The sequence below is a fragment of the Trachypithecus francoisi genome, unplaced genomic scaffold (assembly GCF_009764315.1).
Source record: "Trachypithecus francoisi isolate TF-2019V2 unplaced genomic scaffold, Tfra_2.0 Lachesis_group0, whole genome shotgun sequence".
NCBI lineage: Eukaryota > Metazoa > Chordata > Mammalia > Primates > Cercopithecidae > Trachypithecus > Trachypithecus francoisi.
This window is the reverse complement of record NW_022681453.1, coordinates 181,757,138-181,772,380: the sequence shown is the minus strand read 5'-3', so window position 1 is coordinate 181,772,380 and position 15,243 is coordinate 181,757,138. Positions and strand designations below refer to the sequence as shown.

Below are 15,243 nucleotides of genomic sequence, written 5' to 3'. Positions count from 1 at the left end.
TGCGTGCCATTCCTCGGGTGCTGCTCACGAAGACCTCCCACTTCTCTGTCTTCCCCCTTGACCGCAAAAGTAAAGTGCTACTGTTCTCTAATACTGCAAAAACAAGGCACCAGCAGATTTTAAGCTGATAAAAACCTGGTAAAGCTGTCATTGTATATACCTTTTAGGATGGAATGAGATAACATATCCCAGCGTAAAAACAAGAGTGAAATAGTTCTGAGAACTGTGAAACTGTCGTCCTCTTTCTAAATGACTTAATCCAACAGCCAGGTGGTTTTTAATCACGGACCCCCTTCTTTTGTAGGCATGTGAACACCAATATCTTTTCACTTTAATCATGTAAGGAGTGCTACCGCTTACAGGCCACGCACTGTTCCTTCATCATCATTGTCCCCAGTGACTGATATGAAAAATTGAGTTGAGACCTGTCCAAGGTCAGACAGCTAGTAAGTGGCAGGACACAGATATGAACCCAGGTAGGAAATTCAGAAGGATCTAAAATAAAGGGGGCACTTGGAGGCTGAAAAATACCCAAACATAAGAAGACTGAAGATCCCTGGGGTGAGCAGCAGTAGTAGTGTTGCAGAACGTGATGAGGATTGGGGCTCAGCAGGTGTCAGCCATGGCTGGGCCTCCTCCAGGCTGTCTCCTAGGATATCTGGGCCACTGCGGGTTGCAGTTTCTTTCCTGCCTCCCTCCCTTCTTCCATTCCTCTTTCCTCTTCCTTCTCCCTTTATGGTTTCCTTCTCCCAGATTTTCTCTTTCTTTTGTGTGTATGTGATCTCCCCTTCTTCACTTTCTTTCTTCGTAATAGAATGTTCCATCTAGTTAGCCAACTGTTGATCCTTGCCTTTAGCTTTGAGCAATTTTTTTTTTGTTTTTCTTGAGACGCAGTCTTGCTGTGTCACCACCCAGGCTAGAGTGCAGTGGCGCAATCTCAGCCCACTGCAACGTCTGCCTCCCCGGGTTCAAGTGATTCTCTTGTCCCAGGCTCCTGAGTGACTGGGTTTACAGGCATGTGCCACCACACCCGGCTAATTTTTGTATTTTTAGTAGAGACGGGTTTTCACCATGTTGGCCAGGCTGGTCTCGAACTCCTGACCTCAGGTGATCTGCCTGCCTTGCCCTCCCAAAGTGTTGGGATTACAGGCATGAAGGACTGCACTCAGCCCCTTTGAGCAAATTTTAGCACATAGAGAGAGGCTGTGTAGACAAAGCTAAACATGGTCCCTGTTTTTAGGAGTTTATCCTCCACTTCCAGTTTTGTTATGGGAAGCGGCTTCCCCTGCTCACAGAAATTGTTTATGCAGCCTATAGCATCACCTCTGCTCCTGAACCAAACATGGAATCCACACCCTAACTCTGAGGGTGCCTGTGAGAGTCATTAAAACACAGCAGTAGGCCGGGCGCGGTGGCTCAAGCCTGTAATCCCAGCACTTTGGAAGGCCGAGACGGGCGGATCACGAGGTCAGGAGATCTAGACCATCCTGGCTAATACAGTGAAACCCCGTCTCTACTAAAAAATACAAAAAAAAAACTAGCCGGGCGACGAGGCGGGCGCCTGTAGTCCCAGCTACTCAGGAGGCTGAGGCAGGAGAATGGCGTAAACCCGGGAGGCGGAGCTTGCAGTGAGCTGAGATCCGGCCACTGCACTCCAGCCTGGGCGGCAGAGCGAGACTCCGTCTCAAAACAAAAAAAACAAACAAACAAAAAAAAACACAGCAGTAATGTAGATACCCAACTGGATGAGCCTCTTCCTCTCCCTCACCCAAACCCCGTATCCCTCTTGAGGGGTTGTTTTGGGGACCACTCCTGGTACCTGTCTGACCTCAGGATGCAGGCCCTAGAGTCCTGTGTGCCCTGTGTTCACCGGGTGTGCAGCAGATAGTGAGGTCAAGACCTGCCTCTAGGAAAAGAGAATGAAGAAGGAAAAGATCTATTGAAGGAAGCAGTTCAGCAGTTGTCTTCTATGTACAGAAAAGTCAGGGAGAGGCTGGTCTGTGGGGACAGGCAGCACCCTGGAACCGGGATGAAATTAGAAACTTCCACACTGTTCTCTGGTACTGACATCTGTGACCACTGAAGTCTGTCAGAGGGACCAAACCTGTATTTTCCTGAAGCAGGAGTGGGTCTTTGGGGCAAGTTTTTGTTATCCCCCATCCACCTTGTTCCCACCTTGGCCAGTTATCTCAGCAGGAAGCTGAAACCAAGGCTGGCATGGGCCTGGCTGCCAGCCCCGCCTTTCTGGGGGCATTTCTTTCCTCCATTGCTGCTGACCTGCCCTACATCAGGGCCCCCACCTTCCTCAGGGCTTTCGCTGCGTCTGGGGTTGATGGTTTTGTCTCTGTCTCTCCAGGGCCAGGTCTGGATTAATGGCTTTAACCTTGGCCGCTATTGGCCAGCCCGGGGCCCTCAGTTGACCTTGTTTGTGCCCCAGCACATCCTGATGACCTCAGCCCCAAACACCATCACCATGCTGGAACTGGAGCGGGCACCCTGCAGCAGTGATGGTCCAGAACTGTGTGCTGTGGAGTTCGTGGACAGGCCAGCTATTGGCTCATCTCAGATCTATGATCATCTCTCCAAACCTGTTGAGCAAAGACTCATGCCCCCACCCCCCCAGAAAACAAAGATTCATGGCTGGAGCATGTATGATGATGAAAGCCTATGACTTTGAGGGATTCTACCCTGAACGTACCTCCCAGATCCTCCCTGTCATGCCACATTTCACTGATTGGAGTGTGGAATTGGAAAAGGAATTTCGGATGTGGATTTTCACCCGAGGTTTCCCTGCATCCCTGCAGTGCCAAAGCCCCACCTTCGGGGACCACCTGGAATGTGTGAGGGGCTAACAGCACAGTGACATGCATACATATCTGCAGGGTTGGCATGGGAGCTTTAAAGGTGGTAATGATTTGTATTTTGGAAGAATCATGTTGCCTTTTTGTTAAATAAAATCTGTACTCAAATGATAATGCCACTGTTTTTAATGTGCAGGTATTAAATTATATGGTCTGACTTAAATCATAACTAGACTTGAGTGGGCTGAATAAACCACTTCACTAACTTGAAGTTCAAAAGGATGGAAAATAGTCTTTGTTTGATCTGCGGACTGTGCTTTTCTGATCGTTATTTGGCTTGCTTTTGGATTAGATAACCGACAAATACAGCTCAAAACAATTATGCAAACAATCTAAGTGATTAACAGTTGCACAGTGTACGTAGTATGGTGTATCTATATAGAAGCATAGTATTTTAGCTACTAAAATGGTGAGAGATCTAACTTATATGCAAATGTCCTGATACATGGAAAAACAGATTACCTTAAATTGGATCCCATTTTGTGTGTTTCAACATAAGAACTTCGCATATTCACACAGTACAGGCCTATACACATATCAGTAGTTAGGCATGCACATGTGTGTGTGTGCTGTGTATGTGCACAGATAGGAAAGGACGTGGTGTTTCTGATACTCCCGTCCTGACATGGAACAGTAGCTCTCATTTGTCAAGGACTTGTTTTATGCCATGCACAGTTCTGAGGGCATGTTTAACTCATTTGCCCCTCACAAGAACACTGAGGAATATACTATCATCCTGCCAGTTTACCAGATCTCACAGATGTACATGGCAAGACAGGGTTTGAGCCCAGGTAGTCTGGCTCTAGTGTCTGGGTATATATTGCATACACAGAATATTAATACATGCTTGTGTTGCACAAGAAAGGTTAGGAACAACTTTAAAATGTTCATATAATTATATCTGGATGGTAAGTATTTGAGAGATCGCTTGCTTTTTCTTATCTGTATTTTTAATTATATACCAAGAATATGTAATTTTTTTTTTTTTTTTTGAGGCTGGGTCTTGCTCTGTTGCCCAGGCTGAAGTGCAATGGCATGATCGTAGCTCATTGCAGCCTTGAATTCCTGGCGTCAAGTGATCCTCCTGCCTTGACCTCCCAAAGTTCTGGGATTGCAGTTATGAACCTCTGCACCCGGCCCTGTAGGGGTTTTTTTGTTTTTTTGTTTTTAAGGAGGGAGAAAGGAAAGTTTTTTATGTCAATCTGTAATGTTTTCTTGGTGGTATATTTTTCCCTCTCTCATAGGCACAACTAATAAATATCTGAGGTTGAACAGTGAGTCTTTAAATGCTGGTTGAGCTGCAGGTGGCATAGATGAGCTGAAACAAACACTGGAACTTAGTTGAGGACATTGAGGACGTTTTTCCATAGTACCTTTTTCTAGATGTTCTGCACCATTTGATGTTCGGGCAGATCACAGGGCGAAGGAGGTTCTACATGGACCATTACCATCATTTCATTACTCCTCCACTGCACAGTTACCAAAAACACAAAATGATACTCAAGAACCATGGCCAAACAGTGATAAGCTTTGGAAAGAAATGTGAAATGACTCCTTTAAAGGAGTGTGTGCATATGTACGTTGGTGAATTGCAGTTCCCCTGCTCCAGAGACAAGCAGAGAATCTCCAGAAGGCGTGAGCAGTGGAGTGTGGTCGCCTCATCAACGTGTACACTTGCCTTGTATGTCTCTCATTCAGTCTTCAGAACTACACTGTCAGGTCAAGTAGCAATAAATCCATTTTACAGTTGAAAATATTTAAAACTTTGGCAAGAGGCAGAGTTGATTTCAAACCTGGCCCACCTCCCTCCAAAGCCAGAGTGTGTTGTCTTATCAGTGTGAGGGAATTTGGATGGGTTTTCCCACCTACAGCACTCTGCCACCCCTTACCCAGGAAGTTTTTGGAAAACAGAATCTTTTTTTTTTTTTTTTTTCTGAAACAGAGTCTCACTCTGTTGCCGAGGCTGGAGTGCAGTGACGTGATCTCGGCTCACTGCAACCGTCGTCTCCCGGGTTCAAGCAATTCTCCTGCCTCAGCCTCCGGAGTAGCTGGGATTACAGGCGTGCATCACCATACCCAGCTAATTTTTGTATTTTTAGCAGAGACGGGGTTTTGCTGTGTTGGCCAGGCTGGTCTCAGATGCCTGACCTCAGGTTATCTGCCCACCTGGGCCTCCCAAATTGCTGGGATTACAGGCATGAGCCCCTGCGCCTGGCCGGAAAACAGAATCTTAATACATAGATAGTGCCACCTGGACTCTGGACTCGACTCAACCCTTCCAACTCTATGCTGCCTCTCACGGGCACACATTTTGCCTGCTACAGTGTTCTTCCTAAAATAAGATGTACCTTCAGCCATTCCTGATTTCTCTGAATAACCTTGTTTCAGATCTGTCCACGAATTGATTGAAAATGTAACTGTCTATGGATGCTACCTTTGGAAAATAATAAGGGGAGTACTTTTATTACCTACTATCTAAACCTTTTATATGAAAGTTATCTTTCAGCCACCGTGCCCGGCCTCACAATATACAGTCATTTGTGTCTGATCTCTCTCATTTAGCATACCATGAGGTTTGTTCCATGTTGTAGCGTGTTCAGGAATGTGTTCCTGTGTGTTGCTGAGTCGCATTCCATTGTGTGAATGTACCATATTTTGTTCATTTACCAGCTGATGGGCATTTGAATGGTTTCCAGTTTTGACTATTATGAAGAATGCTGATATGAACATCTGTATACAGTTCTTTGTGTAGTCATCCGTTTTCATTTCCCTTGGACAGATATTCATGAGTGGGATTGTTTAGTCATACAGTAATTTATATTGAACTGTTTAAGGAACTATTAAACAATTTCAGAATATCTTTTTTGAAGACAGTGAATAATGAAGAAGAGGCAGAATTACCCTTAGACCTGTAATCCCAGCACTTTGGGAGGCCCAGTGGGTGGATTGCTTGAGCCCAAGAATTCGAGACTAGGCTGGGCAATATGGCAAGACCTCATCTCCACTAAAAATACTAAAATTAGGCCAGGCATAGTGACTCACACCTGCAATCCAAGCACTTTGGGCTGAAGCAGGTGGATCATCTGAGGTCAGAAGTTCGAGACCAGCCTGGCCAACATGGTGAAACCCCATCTCTACTAAAAAATACAAAACTTAGCCGGGCATGGTGGCAGGCACCTGTAATCCCAGTTACTCAGGAGGCCAAGGCAGGGGAATCGCCTGAAAGCGGGAGGCAGAGGTTGCAGGGAGCCAAGATTGTGCCACTGCACTCCAGCCTAGGTGACAAGAGTGACACTCTGTCTCAAAACAAACAAAACAAAGATTAGCTGGATGTGGTGGTGCATGCCTGTAGTCCTAGCTACTCAAAAGGCTGAGGTAGGAGAATCACTTGAGCCCGGGAGGCAGAGGTTGCAGTGAGCTGAAATCACACCACTGCGTTCCAACCTGGGCGGCAGGGCCAGACCTGTCTCAAAAAAAAGAAGAATTACACTTAGAATTTGCAGACTTATCATCTCTCCTGTCCTCTCTCTCTTCCCTTCTCCACCTTACACTACCTACTTTCTTTATCTGTCATTGTCAGTCTGTTTATCTTTGTTTCTCAGTAAATCCAGTTTATTCAGAATGAAATTGTTTAGTGCTAATCCGAGGTGGGGTTTTTTTTCATTGTTTCCCCAACAAGAAATATGTCTTCTGTCAAATGACACAAATAGGAAATGATCTCATGTGGTCTTTATTTCTCTCCTTTATGAAAAAGAAGTCATTTTCTGAAATCACCGTTTGAGTCAGTCTGAGGGATCCTGACTGGTCTGTGGTAGCACACACAGCCAGTGTGGACCATCAGCACATGGGCTGCAAGGAAAGTTGCCCTGATGTCCAGACAGTGGGGCCAGGTGGTTTCTGGGTTTTGGCCTAGCCCCTGCTCTTGGTCTGACTGAGCAATACTTCCCCAGGTGTCCCTTGCCCCTTCATCCCACTGGCCCTGACCTTTGTTAGAAGTGGATGCCCAGCAGCTTTCTGGTTGTCTGCAAATGCCCGGTGAAGATTCTGAACTGATTCCTCACCAGACAGTTGCTCTACTTGTACCGCAAGGGGCTTTCCCACATGTGAGCAGGCCTCCCACCAGCTTCATTCCTCCAAACTCCCAAACCAGCAGCACTGTCTCCTAAGATACAACAGGACAGGCTTTGGGGCGAGAAACCCAGGGTCACGTTCCTGCTCCATCACTTTCCATCAGCATGGTCTCGGGCAAGGGAATCGTGTAAGTCTAAATTTCTTATTCTCCTAAATGTGGTGCCCACCTTGTGGAGTTTTAAAATTAAATGAGGTCACCATAAAAGTACCTTGTATAGCATTTGCCATGTAGTAGCTGCTATTACTAAATGCTAGTTTGAGTCTTTCCTATCATATTCTGCCACAGAAGCAGGTAACTGATCATCTGGAAACCTGGGGGACAAGAGGGAAGAAATGACGCCTAGGATGCTCCATCCTTTCCCTGCATCCCTTTGTGTTCAGTTCGACAATTTGGTTCTCCTCCTGACCAGCCACTGTGCTTAGCTGAGGACACAAAGGTGAAAGAGACAGTCTATTATAAAACATGACACAGGCCGGGCGCAGTGGCTCAAGCCTATAATCCCAGCACTTTGGGAGGCCGAGACGGGCGGATCACGAGGTCAGGAGATTGAGACCATCCTGGCTAACACGGTGAAACCCCGTCTCTACTAAAAAATACAAAAAAAACTAGCCGGGCGAGGTGGCGGGCGCCTGTAGTCCCAGCTACTCGGGAGGCTGAGGCAGGAGAATGGTGTAAACCCGGGACGTGGAGCTTGCAGTGAGCTGAGATCCGGCCATTGCACTCCAGCCTGGGTGACAGAGCGAGACTCCGTCTCAAAAAAAAAAAAAAAAACAAAAACAAAACATGACACAGACCAGACCCGAAAGGGAGGAAGAGGTGCTGTAGAAAAGGTGAAGGGGCATCATTCACCAAGCGTCTCCAGCATTAAACCAGAGACTGCTTGAGGGCAGCGTGAGCCTGCGGAAAAGACGCGAGATCCAGGGTTTGGACTTAAAGTCCCCAGTGTGGACTTCTTCAGTGCTCCGCTTCCTAAAGATTCTGTTGGCTTGTTCTCAAAATGTAAGCAACTTTCCAGTGCCAACATATTGAATTCCTTGCCCACAGGACATTTCTCATCATTGTGTGCTGCCATGTGTGCTGCTGTCTGTTGCCGCATAATAGACCAGTAAGTCTGCTTAAATGGCATAGAAGCAACTCTTTTGTTATGCACACGATTCTATGGATCAGGAATTTGGATAGCCCGGCAAGGATGGCTTGTCTTTTCTGTGACGTTGGGGCTTCTGCTGGGTACCAGAACCATCTGGCAATTCCTTCACTCACTTGCCTGGTGTTTGGGCCGGGATGACTTGAAGTTTAAGGTCACTTAGGACGGTCAACAGAGCATCTACAAGTGATCTTTCCATGTGACTCAGGCTTCTTATAACACAGTAGCTGGGTTCTGATGGCATGTTCCAGAAGGGAGCGTCCAGAGAGTGAACACTGCAACAGAAGCAGGTGGAAGCTGCATGGCCCTTTAAGGCCTAGATGCAGAAGTCACATAGCATCAGTCCGCTGTACTCTACTGGTCAAAACAGTCATAACCCAGATTCAAAGGGAGGAAACACAGAGCCCCATTCTTTGATGGGAGAAATGACAAAGAATTTGTGGCCATTTTTAAGAAATCATCACGTGCACCCAGTGCTGTGTTGTAGCACACTCCAATTTGTGTATTTCTGTCCACTAAAGGTCTGAAAGCCCAGAAAGCATGAATTGAGGTCCAAGGTCCCACTGGTAAGGAACAGGAGGCCATTGGCTAAGTGGTTCATTTAGCCTGTGTTTAGTGAATTGGATCCCTTTGTCTCTTTTGCAAATTGCCAGGCCCCTGGTGATCTCACCAGATATTAACTGAGGGGAATTGACACCGGCAGGAAATCCACTGTGTGAACTCCCGAACAGTCAGAGTCTGTGGAGGTATGAGATGCTGGGCACTGCACACAAAGCTCCGTGCGGTTTCTTTGTTTCTTATCTTTGGGTGAAATTTTTTGATTTGATTTCTGATCAAGAGGTGCAGTCTGTCCAATGTACTTCAACTTTCTTTAATTTTTACTAAGCAATAGGATTTTTTTTTTTTTTTTTTTTGAGACAGAGTCTTACTCTGTTGCCCAGGCTGGAGTGCAGTGACACGATCTTGGCTCACTGCAAGCTCCGCCTCCCAGGTTCATGCCATTCTCCTGCCTCAGCCTCCCGAGTAGCTGGGACTACAGGTGCCCGCCAGCACGCCTGGCTAATTTTTTTGTGTTTTTTAGTAGAGACGGGGTTTCACTGTGTTAGCCAGGATTTTTTTTTTTTTTTTTTTTTTTTTGAGACGGAATCTCGCTCTGTCGCCCAGGCTGGAGTGCAGTGGCCGGATCTCAGCTCACTGCAAGCTCCGCTTCCCGGGTTTACGCCATTCTCCTGCCTCAGCCTCCCGAGTAGCTGGGACCATAGGCGCCCACCACCTCGCCCGGCTAGTTTTTTTTGTATTTTTTAGTAGAGACGGGGTTTCACCGTGTTAGCCAGGATGGTCTCGATCTCCTGACCTCGTGATCCGCCTGTCTCGGCCTCCCAAAGTGCTGGGATTACAGGCTTGAGCCACCGCGCCCGGCCGCCAGGATGTTTTCAATTTCCTGACCTCGTGATCCACCCGCCTCGGCCTTCCAAACTGCTGGGATTACAGGTGTGAGCCACCGCACCCGGCCAGCCGCAATAGGATCTTTTTACCAGAGTGCTTTGGCTGTCGTGGACCATCTGCGCTCTTTTCTGGGACCTTTGAAATCAGAAAGTGTCCCAAGAAGTGCCCAGTGAGGAGTCCCCAGGGTTTCAGGTCGTATCCCTTCTAGTGTGATGGATAAGCCCCTCAGCATTTAACTATTTTAGTAGGTGGGTTTTGTTTTGTTTTTGTTTTTTCATTTACCCAATAGACATTCATTCAATACTTACTCTACACCCCGTGCCACCTGTGTAGGACACATTTCTTGCCCCTCAGGGAGCACACAGATCTATTAATGAACAATGCAGTATTGTGAGGGGTAGACAATGACAGGGATGAGATCAGAGTGCTGTCAGCATGCTGAATCCAGTCTTAGACTTGATGTGGAGCAGAGACTGCTCACAGCAGGCTTTCTGGAGTTGAGCCAGGTGAAGAATAAGAGAAGAAGGAGAAAAGATAGGCGTGAGTACAGCGTGAGAAAGTGCTTCTCAGAGGGAAGCAGCATCTGCAAAGATCCAGGGTCTGGAAAGACAATGGAGAATTCCAGAAATTTGTGACATGCACCTCAATCTGGCTGGGGTTGGAATGAACAGAGATGAGGCAGGAGAGATGCAGGGATCAGAGCTATCTCCAACCAGATTGTAGTATCCTGAAAAACTGGTTATCTTCACATATCTTTTGTCCTCTGAAGTTTCTAGGTTCATGTCTTCAACTTTGATGGTGCTTAATAAGAATAATAACATTCATAAAGTGGCTTTAGTATGTTATTTTGCATACAGTATCTCATTCAATCTTTATAAGAACCTTTTGAAGAAATAGGGCAGGTGACATACAGCTCAATTTACAGTTTAGGAAAATCAAGAAGTTGGAAGAATTGTGATTTACACAAAATCAGGGGCCTGAAACTTGGACCCAAGTCTCTTGCCTCCAAATCCCACTCTCTTCTCACTATGCAGATTGCCTTGATTGAGCTGCAAGGAGAAAGTTTTGTACTGTATTTGAGAAAACTCACAACACAGAAGAACAATAGTTCAGCCTTGTTGTCAGCATTTAACTATTTTAGTAGGTGGGTTTAGTAGCCCTGACAGATCAGGTCTAAGCTGTGGCCCCAGGTTTTGGTGATTGACCCATGAGTTTTGTGTGTGTCTCTGGTGAGCAGAATGCCCAGGATATGTGGGTCCCCAGTGGACACAGGTCAGGGAGCAAGCAATCCTCCACACTGGAAGATGACTTGTTCACAAGGCTGGGCATCCCTCTCAGACAAAACCCACTATCATATCTCTTCTGGTTTAATTCATGTTTTGACACTCAGCAAATTCCCCAAGAACTTAGCTGAAGAGTTTCATGAGCCGGAAGTGCCTCTGAAAGAAGTGAGCAGAGAGAATGTACACGGAACTTTATTCATAGTTGAGCAGGCAAATGATGACTCTCGGTTTTTCTCTGAAGGGGAGCTCTTCCTTGACGTGAAACAGGGACTGAGGAGACATGAGAGAGGGCAGAGAAGCACCACAGACTGACATCAACCTGAGGCCTTCTGATGCTAAGAACATCACAGCTTCCCTGGTGGGCAACTGGGTTCATCTGTCCACTGTCTGCCATGATCGGCAGATATCAACAGACCATTTGCAAAGTCCAAAGAACAAATATGGTAAAATACTCAAGAAACTCACCAAAGAGTTTATTTGTAGTGGACCAGAGGTCACTGTGCTGCTGCCAGCACCCCACCCCCACCCCAGTGATCTTGATAAGTCTTTCATGGTTTTGTACTCCAAAATTGTGATTACCTGGAACCAAACCTTACCATGCCAAAGCCTTCCACTAGATGGGATTTTTGCAGCACTAAATATTTACAAGAAAAAAGAGCTAGATTGGAGACAGTTGTTAGGTGGAGGACTAGTTTTATCTAGCTTTCTATTAAAAGCTTCTGTGATTGCCTGATAGGCTGATAACAGGAAGGTATTATTGAAATACATATTACAGAGTCCTGTCCTGAAGTCAGTGCAGATTCATCTCAGTTCATTGCAAACTCTGCAGAAGCCAACCTGGTAAAAGATGGAATTCTGATTGCTCAGGAGACAGAGTGGAGGATAGAGAAAAGAGACTGAGATAACTGTCTGGTTTTCTTTCCACTCTGGGCACCAGAATTTTGCCTCTTAATAGCTAGGAAGGAGCCACCCATCTCAAGAATTCAGATAGAGCAATGCTTTTGAGAGCAGCCAACTCTTCACTCTGATATAAAACCTCAGTGCCCATGTTATCTGAATAGTAACAACATATGTAGAATGTGAATACCATACAGCAGATGTGAACTGAACTTTCAGTTCCTCCTCACTGAGCAGCACACTTCAACAATACATTGATCCCAACTGTTTCTATTTCTCTTAGTGACCCAATTTTGCCATTTGCTGCTCCCATGTTCTTTTTTTTTTTTTTTTTTTTTGAGAGGGAGTCTTGCTCTGTCGCCCAGGCTGGAGTGCAGTGGCGCGATCTAGGCTCACTGCAAGCTCTGCCTCCCGGTTCACGCCATTCTCCTGCCTCAGTCTCCCGAGTAGCTGGGACTACAGGCGCCCGCCACCGCGCCCGGCTAATTTTTTGTATTTTTAGTAGAGACGGGGTTTCACCGTGTTAGCCAGGATGGTCTCCATCTCCTGACCTCGTGATCCGCCCACCTGAGCCTCCCAAAGTGCTGGGATTACAGGCGTGAACCACCACGCCTGTCCCCACCCACCCCGTGTTCTTATACACTGAAATTTCCCCTTCTTCATTTCAGTGAGCCTATAACTTAAGTCCTTGGTGTTTGTACCTTAAAAGTCTCTAAGATCCATTCTTTTTTTTTTTGGAGATGGAGTCTTGCTCTGTCACCAAGGCTATAGTGCGATGAAGTGATCTTGGCTCACTGCAACCTCCACCTCCTGGGTTCAAGTGATTCTCCTGCCTCAGCCTCTCAAGTAGCTGGGACTACAGGCGTGCTCCACCACACCCAGCTAATTGTGTTGTATTTTTTAGTAAGATGGGGTTTCACCATGTCAGTCAGGTGGTCTTGAACTCCTGACCTCAAATGATTTGCCTGCCTCAGCCTCCCAAAGTCCTGGGATTACAGGCGTGAGCCACCATGCCCAGCCTCTAAGATTCATTCTTTATGGAAATGTTATTAAGCTCCAATATTCTCTACAAAAATGCCTGTAGCCTGCATCTCTTTGTTAAATCCAGGACAACTTTGATTCATTCATTAATTCATTCAACTATTAAGGTATACCTAATACATGCTAAGCATTGAGATTAAAATGATAACCACTTAATCACCCTATCTCTCAGTCTCTTTTTTAAAGAGTATTGAGATACTACGAATAGCAATAATAATAAAAACATGAACCATGCCTTCAAAAGGTTTAGTTAGTAGGAGAGATAAGTAAATAGACAGTTCAGTGCAGTCTCATGGGCACCATAGTGAGAGACAGTACAGAGTGGTAGAGCAGCACAAGAGGGGTTCACAATCCAGGCCTGGGCAGCCAGGCATTCTGTCTTACTGCAGAGCCAAAGACAGGGCTTTTTGTGCACGTGGTTTATGGAGGGGATGCTCTAAGGAGAAAGGGAGTGAGGGAAGGGTGCAGGGCAAGAGAATAAAGGTAAGCAAGGAGACTACTTTCAGTTTAAACCAACTGTTTGGTTCATGACTCTGCTGTGTGGTTCTTCTGGTCTGGAACAGGCTCCACTGATGTTGGCTTGGCTCCCTCATCTATCTAGGCTAGGTCAGATCAGGCTGCTAGTTCCAGAGAAACTCACACATATTAATTTCACCACAAAGTTGGATGCACCCTGAGTCAAGGGGGCCAGTCTTTGAACCTTCCATCCATGGCAGCCAGCCACTGGCTGCAGGCTGCCACTGATGGGAGGGGAGGACTAGTTGTACTGTGGGAAGGTAGTAGGGAGTTCGCCATAAAAAAAGAGAAGAGGGCATCTGTGAGCTGTTAGCAGCCAACGCTCACAGTAGCTGGGGACTGAGTACGCCAGTCCATAAAGGGAAGTTGGGTGAGCATGATCAGCATCTGCTGTCGAATCGGCCTCCAAGCTGACTTGAGTGATGAGCAATAGTTGGTCAGGTGACCAGCAGGGGAAGAGAATTCCAGGTTAAAGAAACAGTCTATTACAGTGGCGGTTCATGGCTGTAATCCCAGCAGTTTGGGAGGCCGAGGCGAGCAGATCATCTGAGGTCAGGAGTTCGTGACCAGCCTGACCAACATGGTGAAACCCCGCCTCTACGAAAAATACAAAAATTAGCTGGATGTGGTGGCGTACACCTGTAATCCCAGCTACTTGGGAGGCTGACACAGGAGTGTCACTTGAACCTGGGAGGCAGAGGTTACAGTGAGCCGAGATCATGCCACTGCACTCCATCCTGGGAAACACAGCGAGACTCCATCTCAAAAAAAAAGAGAAACAGTCTATGCAGATGGCCAGAACTAAGAGAGAGCAAGACCATTCACAGCAACATAGGTGACGGGGACGGGCAGTGTTGAGAACACATGGGGCAGTAATAATATCAGGGAGCTCGATGTGAAGGGTCTTGTATGATTGTGTAAGAAGGAAAATATTTTTGAAGTATTTGCCCAATATTTCTGTATTAGTCAATATAGGCTAAGTTATGTTACATAACAAGCAGCACCCAAACCTTAGGAGCTTAAAACAAAAAGATTTATTTCTTATCCTTACTACATGTTCTTTGCCAATCAGTTGGGCTCTCTGTTGCCCAGTGTTTTGATTCTGGAACCCAATCCATAAAGGAAATTTGGAGGGGCATCAGCAGTGTCTGCTACAGGTCTCCAAACTGAGACCTGAACAATGAGTAGGAGCAGCTGACAGAGCAGCTACCGCCTCAAGCACTGCTTCCATAATTGCCAAAGCAGGCAAAAGGGAACATGGAAAATCACACACTGACTTAAAGCTTCACTTGCAAGTGATAACAGAAAAACAAACACATTTTAATTTTTAAAGCATCATTAAAAATAGAGAGTTGTCCAGGCACGGTGGCTCACACCTGTAATTCTAGCACTTCGGGAGGAAAAGGCAGCTGGATCACTGAGGTCAGGAGTTCAAGACCAACCTGGCCAACATGGGGAAGCCCTGTCTCTAATAAAAAATATAAAAATTAGCCAGACATGATGGTGCATGCCTGTAGTCCCAGCTACTTGGGAGGCTGAAGTATGACAATCGCTTGAACCCAGGAGATGGAGGTTGCAGTGAGCTGAGATCATGCCACTGCACTGAAATCTGGGTAACAGAGTGAGACTCCATCTCAAAAAATATACATAGAGTTATCACAAAAGTGATATAATTCCAATTTATCAAGAAGACACATCAATATTAAACACGCATATGCATAAAATAAAATATATATAAAAGTATATCATAAAATTAAAAATATAGGCCAGGCATGGTGGCTCACACCTTAATCCTAGCCCTTTGGGAGGCCAAAGCAGGCAGATCACTTGAGGTCAGGAGTTTGAGACCAGCCTGACCCACATGGTGACACCCTGTCTGTACTAAAAATCCAAAAATTAGCCAGGAGTGGTGACAGACACCTA

General features: G+C 46.2%; 1 protein-coding gene across 1 annotated transcript in view; it reads left to right on the top strand.

The window, feature by feature from the left end:
- GLB1 (galactosidase beta 1) overlaps positions 1–2,975 on the top strand; it is a 114,059-nt gene extending 111,084 nt beyond the window's left edge. The window contains 2 exon segments of the mRNA XM_033212911.1: positions 2,357–2,621; positions 2,624–2,975. Coding sequence (XP_033068802.1) covers positions 2,357–2,621; positions 2,624–2,655 — 297 coding nt within the window. The 3' untranslated portion in view covers positions 2,656–2,975.
- The last annotated feature ends 12,268 nt before the right edge of the window (positions 2,976–15,243 follow it).